Source organism: Schistocerca serialis, chromosome 2, assembly GCF_023864345.2.
Source record: "Schistocerca serialis cubense isolate TAMUIC-IGC-003099 chromosome 2, iqSchSeri2.2, whole genome shotgun sequence".
Lineage (NCBI taxonomy): Eukaryota > Metazoa > Arthropoda > Insecta > Orthoptera > Acrididae > Schistocerca > Schistocerca serialis.
Window position 1 is genome coordinate 778,729,343 of NC_064639.1, and position 16,442 is coordinate 778,745,784.

The 16,442-nt window shown below is 44.8% G+C and overlaps 1 protein-coding gene across 2 annotated transcripts in view; it reads left to right on the forward strand.

Annotated features, from left to right (window-relative positions):
* The window catches only part of LOC126455702 (probable inactive tRNA-specific adenosine deaminase-like protein 3), a 531,452-nt gene extending 519,355 nt beyond the window's left edge, over positions 1-12,097 (forward strand). For both annotated transcript variants that reach the window (XM_050091470.1, XM_050091471.1), the window contains one exon: positions 10,977-12,097. In XM_050091470.1, the coding sequence (XP_049947427.1) occupies positions 10,977-11,960 (984 nt within the window). In that variant the 3' untranslated portion in view covers positions 11,961-12,097. The remainder of the gene's footprint in view (positions 1-10,976) is intronic.
* The last annotated feature ends 4,345 nt before the right edge of the window (positions 12,098-16,442 follow it).

Sequence of the window (16,442 nt, forward strand, 5' to 3'; positions counted from 1 at the left end):
TGTTTTCGGATTGCATTTCCTTAGGATTCTTCCAATGAATCTCAGTCTGGCATCTGATTTACCGACGATTAATTTTATATGGTCATTCCATTTTAGATCACTCCCAATGCGTACTCCCACATAATTTATGGAATTAACTGCTTCCAGTTGCTGACCTGCTATTTTGTAGCTAAATGATAAGGGTCTATCTTTCTATGTATTCGCAGCACATTACACTTGTCTACATTGAGATTCAATTGCCATTCCCTGCACCATGCGTCAATTCGTTGCAGATCCTTCTGCATTTCAGTACAATTTTCCATTGTTAAAACCTCTCGATATACTACAGCATCATCCGGAAAAAGCCTCAGTGAACTTCCGATGTTATCCACAAGGTCATTTATATATATTGTGAATAGCAACCGTCCTACGACACTCCCCTGCACGACACTTTTCACATGCAGACGTTCCGGGCAAGCAGTCTCCAGATCAAAAAATAGGCACTGCGATTCGCCATATCCTGCTGACGCTCATAATACTACCGTAAAGCGCTGCTGCCTGCCGACTTTTTCAGGAGTTTGTCTCCCAAAGTTTACTAGGAAACGAATGCCATTCCTTAGGTAACACACTCGCCTTTGATGATCACCAGTCCTTAGCCGGATTATGGTACTCCTCCCTGTCGGAATAGACTTCGGAACGCCCAACGGTATCGACCGACCGCTCCTTCAGTCTCAGCCGATAGGCATCACTGGGTGCTCATATGGAGGGGCATGTGGTCAGCACACAGCTCTTCCGACTGTTGTCAGTTTCCGTGACCGGAGTCGCTACTTCTATGTTAAGTAGCTCTTCAATTGGCCTCACAAGGGCTGAGTGTATCTGCCGTATGGGAACCCAGTCCTTTACCTTCAGACCGGAGAAGAGAGGCAGTCCTTCGGACATCGGGAATCCAACGCTGTCGCTCACAACGGTGCCAAGCAGGCTATAACAAACTGCAGGCCGTGTCTCAGTGTTATTATTATTAGTAGTACTATTCTTATTATAGTTACAGCGAAGCAGTCGAAGTAGTCCAACGCTCAGGGCGCAGATGCAGGAAACCTGCACTGCCATCCTAGGAAATGTCTTGGTGCACGTGGTGTGTCATTGCTTTCCTCCGACCTTCCATGAAGTATCAAATGTGTGCGAAAACCCCACATAATATTAATCATGGGTAAGACAGATGCCAGACTGAGTTTCGTTAGAAATGTAGTCCACCAACAAAGGAATTAGCTTGCGAAATGTTCATTCCCACCTACTTGAATGTTGCTGGGATCGATACCAGTTAGGATTAATAGAGGAAAGAGAGAAGAACCAAAGAATAGCAGCAAGTTTCGTTTGAGGTGCATTTCGTAACCGTGAAAGCGTCACTGAGGTGCTTAGCGAACTACAGTGGCAGACGCTGCAAGACATCCACTCTGCATCACTATGTGGTTCACTGCAAAAGTTCCGAGAGCATACGTTGCTGGAAGAGTCAGCCAATATATTGCTTCCTCTTATGTATATCTCGCGGGAAAACCATTAAGATAAAATTAGAGAGATTCGAGCCCACACGGAGGCTTGCCAGCAGTCGTTCTCCCCACGAACCATTCGCGACTGAACAGGAAACGTACACAAAGTACCCTCCGCCTCGCATCGTAAGTTGAACAGATGTAGATGCAGATGTTCCTGTGTCGTGTGACTGACTGTGATGAGCCCTTGTACGAGGCGCGTTTGAAAAGTCCGTGCAAAGTCTGAGAGATGGCACCACCGGCGCGTATCGAGGTTATGTTTGGTTAATAGCATCTTTGGAAAGAACGCACACCAAATTTCAGCCATATTGGACTATTTCTTTGTGTTTGGCATTCGTGTGAATCAAAAAATGGACGAAAAAGAATTTCTTGTGGTGATTCAAGATTACTTTATGAAAGGCAAGGAGACGAAAGAGAAACTTGATAAACATTACGGTGACTCTGCACCGTCGAATAGAACTGCTTATAAGTGGTTTCAACATTTTCGAAGTTGCCATATGGGCACAAGTGATGCTGAACGTTCTGGACCCCTGTGGAGGTTATGACTCCAGAAATCATTGATAAAATCCATCATATGGTGATGCATGACAGAAGAGTTAACGTGCGTGAGATTGCTAGCGCAGTGGGCATTTCGGATGAACGGGTACATAATATTTCGCATAAACATTTGGACATGAGAAAGCTATCTGCAAGATGGATTCCTCGATTGCTCACGCTTGGCCAAGAACGGAATCGTGTGAAGCGTTGCAAGGATGGTTTGCAACTCTTCAGGAAGAATCCGCAGAATTTTAAACATCGTTTTGTCACTGTGGATGAAACATGGATACATTACTACACTCCTGAGATCAAACAACAATCTAAACAATGGGTTACCAAAGAAGAATCTGCACCAAAAATGTCGAAGACCATTCGTTCGGCCGGAAAGGTTATGGTGACTGTCTTTTGGGATTCGCAAGGGATAATTCTCATAGACTATCTGGAAAAAGGTAAAACTATTACTGGCGCATATTATTCATCGTTATTGCACCGTTTGAAAACCGAGCTGCAAGAAAAACGCCGGCGATTGGACCGCAAGAAAGTAATTTTGCATCACGACAGTGCACCAGCACACACCTCAGAAGTTGTGGTTGCAAAATTAATGGAAATAGGATTCCAACTCGTTTCACATCCCCCCTATTCTCCGGACTTGGCTCCCTCGGACTATTATTTGTTCCCCAATTTCAAGAAATACCTGTCGGGACAATGGTTTTATTCAAACGAGGAGGTGATTGCAGCAACTAATAGCTATTTTGCAGACTTGGACATTCCTATTATTCGGAAGGGATCAACAAATTAGAACAGCGTTGGACGAAGTGTATAAGTCGAAAAGGAGACTAGTCGAAAAATAAAAAAGATTTACCCCAAAGACGTAAGTAGTTTTTATTTTTGCACGGACTTTTCAAACGCCCCTCGTACAGTGCAGTGTTGGGTTTGCGTTGTTGTGGGGTGCCGGCTCATATCCTACACCTCTGGAACAGCACCAACGGGCCCACCGAATACCTCCGACGGACGGATCAGTATCAACAGTGTCACGTGTGCTCATTTCATGAAACAATACGGAGAGGTATGGAATTTAATCCAGGCCCTTAGTTCAAAGACTAGTGATCACTTCACGTCACCTTCTCTCCTCCCTATGCTGTCCAAATACTAGTAGTGTAAAGAAATTCACACCAACAGAATTCGAACCGGTATACATCCGACTCGAACGCTACCACACAGGCGAGCGTTATCGCCCTGGCTGCAGAGGCGGTTGAAATCTGTAGTAAATTAATAAAATTATCCCTTCGTTTATAAACATTTATCAGTACAGCTCCAAAATAAACGCCTCATTGGACTTCAGAACTAACTAAAAAGAAGAAAAGCAATAAGTAACAAAATGAGGCACAGAGATGGAAAGAAGGAGAGAAAGAGATTGAGACAGCTACAAGTTACTATGTAGCTTCAAACAGACGTTAAAAATGATGAAAAAGAATAGCGGTAATGGTTAAAAAGGCTAATATTGTTTCATCTGCACTTGATGAAGAAGGGAAATCCACCAGTCGCAGTACATGAGCCTGTATCCGGAGCGCTGCCGCACCTCCGGTACCCGGAAAACATGACATCCTTTATCCTTGCAGATGTTCACATTGGTCTTTAAGATTTTGGCCCGTGCTGTGTCGTCCATCATATCTGTCCGGAACTGTAGCTCCTGTTGCCAGGACATACTGTATTCCACTGGTTCAAAATGGCTCAAATGGCTCTGAGCACTATGGGACTTAACATCTGAGGTCATCAGTCCCCTAGAACTTGAAACTACTCAAACCTAACTCTCAATGGAGAGAAGTCTTCCGAAGTAAGAGTGAGTTCAGGTGTGCCGCAGGGGAGTGTCATAGGACCGTTGCTATTCACAATATACATAAATGACCTTGTGGATGACATCGGAAGTTTACTGAGGCTTTTTGCATATGATGCTGTGGTGTATCGAGAGGTTGTAACAATGGAAAATTGTACTGAAATGCAGGAGGATCTGCAGCGAATTGACGCATGGTGCAGGGAATGGCAATTCAATCTCAATGTAGACAAGTGTAATGTGCTGCAAATACATAGAAAGATAGATCCCTTATCATTTAGCTACAAAGCAGCAGGTCAGCAACTGGAAGCAGTTAATTCCATAAATTATCTGGGAGTACGCATTAGGAATGATTTAAAATGGAATGATCCTCGGTAAAGCAGATGCCAGACTGAGATTCATTGGAAGAATCCTAAGGAAATGCAATCCGAAAACAAAGGAAGTAGTTTACAGTACACTTGTTCGCCCACTGCTTGAATACTGCTCAGCAGTGTGGGATCCGTACCAGATAGGGTTGATAGAAGAGATAGAGAAGATCCAACGGATAGCAGCGCGCTTCGTTACAGGATCATTTAGTAGTCGCGAAAGCGTTACGGAGATGATAGGTAAACTCCAGTGGAAGACTCTGCAGGAGAGACGCTCAGTAGCTCGGTACGGGCTTTTGTTAAAGTTTCGAGTTGTCCAGCAGTATATTGCTCCCTCCTACGTATATCTCGCGAAGAGAGCATGAGGATAAAATCAGAGAGATTAGAGCCCACACAGAAGCATACCGACAATCCTTCTTTCCACGAACAATACGAAACTGGAATAGAAGGGAGAACCGATAGAAGTACCCAGGGTACACTCCGCCGCACACCGTCAGGTGGCTTGTGGAGTATGGATGTAGCTGTAGATGTAGATGAACCTAAGGACATCACACACATCCATGCCCGAGGCAGGATTCGAACCTGCGACCGTAGCAGTCGCGCGGTTCCGGTCTGAAGCGCCTAGAACTGCTCGGCCACCGCGGCCGGCTATTCCACTGGAGTTCGAATCAAGTCATAACCGCTACTATTCGTCCTGGCACATCCTGAGAACATCATGCGCTTCATACCGAGTGCTGGTGTCAGTTATCTTCCCTTTGCGCTGTTTCCACAGTGTAGCAGTGCTGTTGTAAGCTACCGAGCATCACGTTCGCTTCCTCTTTGAAGGTATCTTTTGTAGATCTGCGGTTCAGTATGTGTCTGACAATCAGATCAAAACAGTGCAGCTTCTCTAACACGTATGATGTCGTACGAACTACTACCTCTTAGTCTGTCTCTGCTTCAACTGGGGGCCATTAATCGAGGCGCTCTATACCATTCGTTTAGGTGTTTCCGTTTCTCCACAGTCAAAACTATCGTTGCTTATCGTACCAAGTCTATGGGTAAGAACTTTGTCCCGTCAGCAAGAGGGTATACATCTTCGAAGGGATTAGGTGACTCATTTTCACACGTTCCTAAAGGTTTCGGAGAATGCTGTATACCCTTCTTCTTGTGTTAGTAACGCTCCCTATTCGTTGCCACTCATCAGTCATTCACGTTTCTTGCCAGTAACCACTTAATTCCTTACTTTTTCCAAATTACCTCTTTAGAAACATTAATTGGCACCCGTTCTCCTGATTTGTTGGTCGATTGGATACATTCCAAGTAACACTAGTAGTCGTTCTACCGATGTTGTCCGTTTTGCACCGGCCATTGTGGTCGAGCGGTTCTAGGCGCTTCAGTCTGGAACCGCGCTGCTGCTACGGTCGCAGGTTCGAATCCTGCCTCGGGCATGGATGTGTGTGATGTCCTTAGGTTAACCTGTGGTAACCTACCATCTGTGTTGCGGTAGTGGCTATTTTATGCATGAATTTACACCTTTTTTCACAGACTTCAGAAATGTAAGCATTGTATGTCCTATCTTCATTCAGATATATCGCCAATGATCAGTTTACCACATTGCTGCTAATTGAAACGGCAGCTAGTTTTTGGTAACTTTCTCATCAGTTACATAGAAATTCATGTTCGCGACAGCCCTTTGTTTTGTTCGTGCCTTTACTTCTACATGAACAGAGATGTGTTTTACTTTTGCTCTATCTGACAAGCGCTCTGCACCTACTCGTCAGTAGTGATTTCGTTCAAATTTGTGATGTATGCAGAGCTTGGCCAAAAACGAAAGTGACAAAATCGAGGAGAGGCATAAGACATTTATATGAATGCATGGCGTCTTTTCTTTGGGACATGTCCGAAAGAGCAGACACCAAGCAGAATCCGTAGATATAAAACATACGTAACTTGGAGGGGATCACTGCTGTCAGCTGCAGAGGGACATTACGCGGAATCAGCGGCGACGAGAGAAAATATACAGGGTGGTCCATTGATCGTGACCGGGCCAAATACCTCACGAATGCAGCATCAAACGAAAAAACTACAAACAACGAAACTCGTCTAGCTTGAAGGGCGAACCCAGATGGCGCTATGCTTGGCCTGCTAGATGGCGCCGCCATAGGTCAAACGGATATGACCTGCGTTTTTTTAAAATAGGAACCCCCATATTTTATTACATATTAGTGTAGGACGTAAAGAAATATGAATGTTTTAGTTGGACCACTTTTTTCGCTTTGTGATAGATGGCGCTGTAATAGTCACAAACATATAAGTACGTGGTATCACGTAACATTCCACCAGTGCGGACGGTATTTGCTCCGTTATACATTACCCGTGTTAAAATGAACCGTTTACCAATTGTGGAAAAGGTCGATATCGTGTTGATGTATGGCTATTGTGATCAAAATTCCCAACGGGCGTGTGCTATGTATGCTCCTCGGTATCCTGGACGACATCATCCAAGTGTCCGGACCGTTGGTAGGATAGTTACGATATTTAAGGAAACAGGAAGTGTTCAGCCACATGTGAAACGTCAACCACGACCTGCAACAAATGGTGATGTCCAAGTAGGTGTTTTAGCTGCTGTCGCGGCTAATCCGCACATCAGTAGCAGACAAATTGTGCGAGAATCGGGAATCTCAAAAACCTCGGTGTTGAGAATGCTACATCAACATCGATTGCACCCGTACCATATTTCTATGCACCAGGAATTGCATGGCGACGAATTTGAACGTCGTGTGCAGTTCTGCCACTGGGCACAAGAGAAATTATGGGACGATGACAGATTTTTTGTACGCGTTCTATTTAGCGACGAAGAGTCATTCACCAACAGTGGTAACGTAAACCGGCATAATATTCACTATTGGGCAACGGAAAATCCACGATGGCTGCGACAAGTGGAACATCAGCGACCTTGGCGAGTTAATGTATGGTGCGGCATTATAGGAGGAAGGATAATTGGCCCCCATTTTATCGATGGCAATCTAAATGGTTCAATGTATGCTGATTTCCTTCGTAATGTTCTACCGATGTTACTACAAGATGTTTCACTACATGACACAATGGCGATTTACTTCCAACATCATGGATGTCGGGCACATAGCTCGCGTGCGGGTTGGGGGTTGTGTTGTTTTTGGGAAGGAGACCAGACAGCGAGGTCATCGGTCTCAACGGATTGGGGAAGGACGGGGAAGGAAGTCGGCCGTGCCCTTTGAAAGGAACCATCCCGGCATTTGCCTGGAGCGATTTAGGGAAATCACGGAAAACATAAATCAGGATGGCCGGACGCGGGATTAAACCGTCGTCCTCCCGAATGCGAGTCCAGTGTCTAACCACTGCGCTACCTCGCTCGGTGCTCGCGTGCGGTTGAAGCGGTATAGAATAGCATATTTCATGACAGTTGGATTGGTCGTCGAAGCACCAAAGCATGGCTCGCACGTTCACCGGTTCTGACGTCCCCGGATTTCTTTCTGTGGGGAAAGTTGAAGGATATTTCATATCGTGATCCACCGACGGCGGCCGTAGTGGCCGAGGGGTTCTAGGCGCTACAGTCTGGAACCGCGACACCGCTACGGTCGCAGGTTCGAATCTTGCCTCGGGCATGGATGTGTGTGATGTCCTTAGCTTAATTAGGTTTGAGTAGTTCTAAGTTCTAGAGGACTGATGACCTCAGAAGTTAAGTCCCATAGTGCTCAGAGCCATTTGACCCACCGACAACGCCTGACAACATGCGTCAGCGCATTGTCAATGCATGTGCGAACATTACGGAAGGCGAACTACTGGATGTTGATAGGAATGTCGTTACATTGTGTTGACGGGCAGCATTTTGAGCATTTATTGCGTTAATGTGGTATTTACAGGCAATCACGCAGTAACAGCATGCGTTCTCAGAAATGATAAATTCACGAAGTACATGTATCACATTGCAACAACTGGAATAAAATGTTCGACTGTATCTACGTTCTGTATTTTAATTTTAGAAACCTACCTGTTACCAACTGATCGTCTAAAATTCTGAGCCATATGTTTGTGACTATTACAGGGCTATCTGTCACAAAGCGAAAAAAGTGGTCCAACAAAAACATTCATATTTCTTTACGTACTACACGAATAAGTAATAAAAATTGGGGTTCCTATTTAATAAAAAAACAAAACCGCAGTTGATATCCGTTTGTCCTATGGTAGCGCCATCTAGCGGGCCAACCATAGCGCCATCTGGTTTCCCCCTTCAAGCTAGACAAGTTTCGTTCTCTGTAGTTTTTTAGTTTGACGCTTATTTTCTTGAGATATTTGGCCCGGTCACGATCAATGGACCACCCTGTATACTGCACCAGGATTAGAACTCGGGATCTCCTGCTTATTAGGAGACAGCGCTATAGCCACTGCGCGGACTATTTCGGCACGCCTCACAGCCGACCCACATCCCCACCGAGCGCCAGTTATCCGTAGGCCCTGTCCATTTTACTCATTGTTCGCTAATCTGAGATTTCCACAGGAGGTCTGAAAGAACAGACATCACTCATTCATATAATTGATATGCTTAGCTGGGCAATGGATCCACTTTCTTCAGTGGGCGAACAGTGAATAAAATGGACAGGGCCTACGGATAGGTGGCGCTCGGTGGGGATGTGGGTCGGCCGTGAGGCGTGGCGAAATAGTCCGCCTAGTGGCTGTAACGCTGTCTCCTGGATGGCACAGTGGTTACCGCACCTACCTAGTTATCAGGAGATCCTGGGTTCGAATCCAGGTCTGGTACACCTTTTCGCTCGTCGCAGCTGATAGCAGTGATCCCCTTCAATTTACGTATAATGAGGTATTTCTGTTAGCGCAGTTTCCGGCGGCGGCTGGCACAGCGCAAACAGTACAGAACGGTAATCCGAGGGTCGTGGGGTTGAGTCTCTATTTTATTTTCAGTTTTTGCATTACTTTCACAGGAAATAGACCGAAATAATACTCGGTATATTGTATTTATTAATATTTTCATAAAAGACAAGAAAAGGAAAGACAGAGGAAAATTAAAGATTACAAGTAAATGTGCAGGGAGCGATTGTAAGGCGTACACGAGAACTTCGTATACGAAGTTAGATACTTTTATTTTTTTTACAGTTGACGAATTACGCGTGCTGGTGTGAAATTCACCATCGCGGAAGCGTTACGGAGATGACAGATAAACTCCAGTGGAAGACTCTGCAAGAGAGACGCTCAGTAGCTCGTTACGAGCTTTTGTTGAAGTTTCGAGAACGTACCTTCACGGAGGAGTCATGCGGTATATTGCTCCCTCCTACGTATATATCGCGAAGAGACCTTGAGGATAAAATCAGAGAGATTAGAGCCCACACAGAGGCATACCGTCAATCTTTCTTTCCACGAACAGTACGAGACTGGAATAGAAGGGAGAACCGATAGAGGTACTCAAGGTACACTCTGCCACACACCGTCAGGTGGCTTGGGGAGTATGGGTGTAGATGTAGATGTAGATAAAAAGAGGGAAAGCAGTAAGTTTATCGGCATCTTTTGCACGTTATAAACGCCGCATTTTTACTATTACAAGGTTGTTCTGAAGTCCCTGTAGAAAAACAGACTCGATTAACACTTACAAAACCAAGTGTCATCGCACAGTTTGTCAGTAAACTCCGCCAAATATTGGCGAGGATATCTGGTGATGTGAAATGGACTGTATCTTGATGCAGTTTTCTCGGTGTATAATTTATTTTTCTCTCTCGACGAAATAAGAGCAGTTTTGAAGCTTTTTGAGCAAGTTCTTTGTCCGACGATACAAATAAACACCGCAGCGATGCATTAGGTACCGAGTGCTGCTCCCAGGTCAAAATGAAACTAGCGGGCTCAGAAGCCGTGTGCGCTTTAATCACGAACCCTTGTTAGAAAGTTATTTGCAGAGCCCTCGTGGCCGTAATAGTATATTATCCTTTGCCTTTCTTTTTCATGTGTTTTATGAAAATATTAATAAAAGCAGTATACTGAGCATTATTTCGGTTTGATTGCAGAGTGAATTACGTCAAGATTGAAAATGAAAAAAAAGTATGTTTATTGCCTCACCCGATCGGTGCCAAAAATGCTATTTTTTCTTAACGCTCAGCTTCCCATTTCTGTCAATTTTATTTCTGGTCAAGTCCAGCATACACCGTAAATTTGGACGAAATTGGTGATGAGAAGTAGGCGCGGTGCCCTTGTGAGCTCTAAAATTTCCATTAACCAATATAAGGACATCACACAAATGATTTATTATCTATTTTTTTATTTGTTGGTATTGAATTTTGACCTGGTGCCTAGGTTCTATAACAGGTCGTGTTAACGTCTTTTATTACAAATTATTAAGTGACCTCACGCGGACCGAACGAGGTGGCGCAGTGGCTAGCACACTGGACTCGCATTCGGGAGGACGACGGTTCAATCCCACGTCCGGCCATCCTGATTTAGGTTTTCCGGGATTTCCCTAAATCGCTCCAGGCAAATGCCGGGATGGTTCCTTTGAAAGGGCACGGCCGACCTCCTTTCCCGTCCTTACCTAATCCGATGAGACCGATGACCTCGCTGTCTGGTCTCCTCCCCCAAACAATCCAACCACCTCACATGTATCCTGCTGCACAAAGTAAGAATACTGTCTAGCTATGTTATGTTAATGTGTTAGTAAATTGCAACTAGAACTTTAACTAAATTGCAGTTACGATCGCGCAGGTCAGCCGGAGACTCGGCGGCGACGGCGTGGGCGCTCTGGTGGCTGACCCTGCATCTGGCGAGGTGGTCGCTGTGGCGTACGACGACCGCGGCAGGCACCCTCTCAAGCACGCCATCATGATGCTGGTCGAGATGGTCTCCCGCGACCAGGGCGGTGGCTTCTTCGACTGGGAGGTCGACAGATTCCCCTTCGAATCAGCTCATTCAGAAGGCCCAGAAACCAGAGTATGTGACCCAGCTGCTGTTAGTAGCGGAGAAGTCAATACATGCCCATCAGAGGCGCTTTCCAGCTCTGAAGAAGTCTCCTTACTGCTGGACAGCGATGTTGCTCGCTTGGCAGAGTGCTACCGAGATGTTGCCTCGAGTAAAAGTTCCTCTGACCAGAAGTTTGAACGTAACATTTCAAATAGTGCTACACCTATTGTGAGACCAGATGCCGGTAATGGTGTCGGGACGGCAGAATTAGACGAAAAGGCGAAGGGAGATCAGTACTGTTCTGTAATAACAGGCAATGATATTTCATCAGGATGTGCTGATGGAGCGACTGGTTGTGGAGACGTGCCTCGTGCGTTAGCTAGTCTCGTCGGTAACAAGAAAGAGGACTGTTCTACCATTCAGTGTGATAGTTTGCCTGAGGAAGCCGTCAGGAGTTCTAGACAGACACTGGGGGAGGCGCCCTCGGAGGCGGACTGTGGGTCCGGCACAAAGCGGCGGCGCACGTCCTCGTCGGCGGCAGGTGATGCTGAGGGCCCGTACCTGTGCACGGGGCTGGACGTGTACGTGACGCGCGAGCCGTGCTGCGCGTGCGCCATGGCGCTGTTGCACAGCCGCGTGCGGCGCGTGTTCTACGGCTGCGGCCATCCGCCGGCAGGGGCGCTGGGGTCGCGCGCCGCCCTGCACACGCTGCCCGGCACCAACCACCGCTTCCAGGTGTTCCGTGGCGTGCTCGAGGACCGCTGCCTGCACGCGCTGCGGGCCACATAGCGGCACTCAGCGGAGGCTTAACGGGGACCATGCTGTGCCTTACCGGATGAGACTACGCCTTGTGCTCACACAGTGGGCTGCTACACATTCCAAGTTTATAATTGTGTATTATGCGTCAGTGTATTGAACTGTGCATTATCTGTCTCAACTGTTTAATAAAGAATATTTTTTTAAAGAAGCAGGTGTCAATGTGCCGTTGACCCAGAGTAATGTTTACCATCGTACAGGGTGAACCACTGCATGAACCCGAACTCTATCGACAGTATTTCTGAGATTATTGGGGACTTTTTCTACGTATTTTGGTGTAAGGGACCCGTGTCTCTGGGCATTCGTTAAGTACAGCTGCATTTAGACTTATTTAACATATTTTTTAAAGAAACAGGTGTCAATGTGCCGTTGACCGAGAGTAATCTTTACCATCGTACAGAGTCAACCACTGCATGAACCCGAAATTTATTGACAATATTTCTGAGATTATTGGGAACTTTTTCTACGTATTTTGGTGTAAGGGACCCCGTGTCTCCGGGCATTCGTTAAGTACTGCTGTATTTAGACTTATTCGCACCGCAGCTACAGTAGTTTTAAGCCATTATCGAGTGTTAATGTATAATAAGGGGCCATACATATGAAAATAGCAACTTATGCACATGGTGTTTTCCTTTCGTTTTGGTGTACACATTGTTTCGCCTTCTCTTCTAAAGTACAGAGTATTCCGTTTATCTGATGACCGTACGCAAGGCGCAGTAGATGGCGGGCAAATGCTCAGATGCTCGAACAGTCCACGGGTATACTGCCGGTTCATATTGTCCAACGGGCACAATATTTCGGCGATCAGACATGTCGCCATCGTCAGGTGCGCTGACGAACTAATCTCCTGAGGGCGGGCGGCCGATTTAAATCCCCTCCCCCTGCGGCCCGGCAGTATATCCGTGGACTGTTCGAGCAACAAACACGCCGGGAGAAACTGAAGAGTCGGAAATGTTCAGATGTTCGTGAAATCGTATGGGACTTAACTGCTAAGGTCATCAGTCCCTAAGCTTACACACTAGTTAAGCTAAATTACCCTAATGACAAACACACACACACCCATGCCCGAGGGAGGACTCGAACCTCCGCCGGGACCAGCCGCACAGTCTATGACTGCAGCGCCCTAGACCGCTTGGCGAATCCCGCGCACCGATGGCGTGCAGCGAGCACTACATTGCCGGCGAATCAGCTGCCATGTCACTTGTTTACTTCCACAGTACTAAATTTAAAATGTATGCAAATAGATTTTGTACTCATACATGTCATGCGAAGACATGCTGAAATTGCCTGCCATTGTTTTTGACACTTTTTGACACGTTATTCATCACACGATGTTATTCTCTTTGAGAAATTGAAGTAATTGACTCGCGGATATTATCCGTGAGTTCCTGTAATGTGTACGGATTTGTTGTGTAAAATTTATCATCACTGTGTGATTCTTGAAGTTTTCCCGGCGTACTGAATGTTTGATGAGGTTTCGGGATTGCAGCCGGATCATGTTGACTTCTTCCATCTGTGTTTCGGCTGGCAATCGTCCAGCCATCTTCAGGTGTAGACACTCACCTGAAGACAGCTGGACGATTGCCAGCTGAAATATTGTGGCAAGAAGTCAACGTGATCCGGCTGCAATCCCGAAACCTCACTGAATATCCTTTAGTGATCTCCCACAAAAAGAAATCGCAAGGTGATAAATCGGAATTTCGAGCGGGCCAGATATTATTGCTAATGAACCTCTCATGCAACACATCATGAATTGTGTGCAGAAAAAGCATTGGTCGTATGAGCGCTTGCTGAATCTTCTTGAAAAAAAAAAAATGAAGGCGAAGCTTCTTTCTCTTTCACTTGGATCATTAAAACACGGCTTCAAAATGTTATGCAGGTATCTTTCACTGTTAACTGTGCCGTTAAAAGAATTGGGCCTACTATTCTGTCACCAATAGCTGCGCACCACACTATTATTTCCTGATCGTGAAAGCGTTCGTCGTGAAGCAGAATAGGTCTAACAGCGCACCAGTGTCGACGATTTTGGAAATTGAGACACCCCTGTAAATGGAACCAAGCCTCGTCTGAAAACAGAATGAGGTGAGGATCCATATCGTCGCCATGCACTTATTTCAAAACTCATTCGCAAAGTCTACACCTGTGCACAGGATCACCAGGTTTAAGTTCTTGCATTGCTGCTGCTTTATAGGGCGTTAGTCCAAGTACCTGACCAGCTCTTTGTACAGAAGATCAAGAAATTTGCGTTTGCTGTTGTGAAAGAGGTCTAAGAGGCTTTTTAGGGGAATTTTCCGTGTGACAGGCAATGTTATCGAGATGAGCTTCTGTGAGCACTGTACGCCGTCGTTTACGCTTCTTGTCATGAACACTTTCCGTTTCAAGAAATTTATTCACTGATTTGTGAATTAGATCACGACTCGGAATTCTAACATCTCGAAACAAGTCGATTCAGCTATCTACAGGCAATACGAGCGGTCTCCGTATGTGCGTACGAATCCTAGATAAACACTCGTTGTGGAATGGAATAATTCGGTCTTGCGTTCGCAGATTTCGCTGTTCCATTCGTTTGTTTCGCTGTTCGAAAGTCGCTGGCCAAAAACACGCGTAGTGTCCGACCGACCCGCGCCGCTCCAGTGGTCAGCCAACGCAGTTCTGCGCGTGCGCTCATGAGATAAAAGGAACACTGTGTTTGCATCAATTTTCTTTCGCACCTATCTTAAAAAGTAATTATTAAAAAGTAGTTATTAAAATAATGCTTCCATTCTCACTAATAGAAATAACGTTGTCTTCCATGGCTTCTTTCCCAGTCTCTCTTGAACAATTTTCCATGTTGCTCTGATTTTACTCTCTGATTTATCAACTTCAATCAAGATGTGCATACTCCTGGACTTGTACGTATTCGTAATGTGCTGCAGTCGGTCTGGATTGACTGATGGGATACTGGGTAATTGGCAATAACAACAACTGTCTGAGAACATCAACAAACGAAAAGAGTATCCAATGGCCAATTTATGTCACAGTGACTGACAATAGATGACTATCATTTTACTTTAATACACTTGGTAGGTGTAAATATTGTAACACGTTAATGAAGAAATAAGCCTGGAATGAGAGAATCTGTGAAAAACATGCCTCTGAAAATGAAGCCTTCATTTAACACTGTTATGATGTGTTGACCAATTTTGAATACACTTTAGCTCGAAGTTAACATTATTCTAATAATTCAGCCACATACGTACATGTCAGTTACAGGCAACAGTGTTCCTTGTCTGTCCACAGAACTTTCATAGACCACTGAATCAGTTTGACTAGGATATCGAAGCCCTTCGAAACCGTCACCACACCAACTCGTGATGATAACGTAACGATCCATTACAAATAATTACCATGTTTTTTCCGTACATTTCTGCGGTAAAAGAATAATTTCTTTTGAATTTCTGATTTTCTTTTCTTCTGTTACTGTTTTATTCTTCTTCTGAAGAAGAACCATTCTTAAAACACTTTTCTGATAGTCATTCCGGCAAATAAGACGCTTTTCTGCAACTATCCAGATAGATATCACCTACTTATCCTAAGCTCAATGTAGGAACATGTATGTTCGATGCGCAGCAGCCCGTGGAACAGAAAAAAATTGAATCCTAAAGAATTTAGCAACCTTGCGTCTGAAGAAAAGTGTTATGCGGCTATACGTTTCACCAATCTGTAATTGTTATCGAAGTAACAGTTTATTTACACATTATACATATAGCGGAAAAATAATACGGAAATTAACATCGGAACAACATAGAAGAGAGACATTCACAAAAAGTTAAACAACTGCATTTTAAGTAAGGAACACAACAGAACAAGCACGCGACAACAATATAACAGTCTAATTTTAGCACTGATAATTGACTTACTTCTCAACAAAATAAACAGTTAAGGAAAAACTGTAAATAAAACTCTGAATACTACCGATAAACGCAAGCAAATTATACTTTCATTTCTCCAACGTCTTGTTGTGGTACGCCACATGTAACCTCCCCCTCACTTATCGACCTTAATGACAGTGAAAAATGAAACCGCGTGTACCTAATGGAAATTTGGGAAAAGCAATCGTCACCGAAGTTAATCTGTCGGTAAAGAGGGAGGAAAGGGTTACATCTAAATGAAAGGAAAAATGCAAATGAAATTGGTGGAAATTAATTTTGAAAAGGAGTAAAGTTAATGAAGAAAGTAAATGTGCGGCCGTTACGTCAACAATTAACTAGCGGTAATTAGATATTTGAGATTTGGGGGAAATTACGGTCGCCAGTCCTAAGGACAATTACTATAGTAACTGAAAAAGAAAGGTAATTACACATATAATTAGCACTAGAAGCGTGGCATCTGAAGGTTGACACGTGTAGTGTGAAAACTGAAAGTTTGTCAGAAGTAATAACTTTCGCTGCACTCTGACTTAATTTAGCAAAAGAA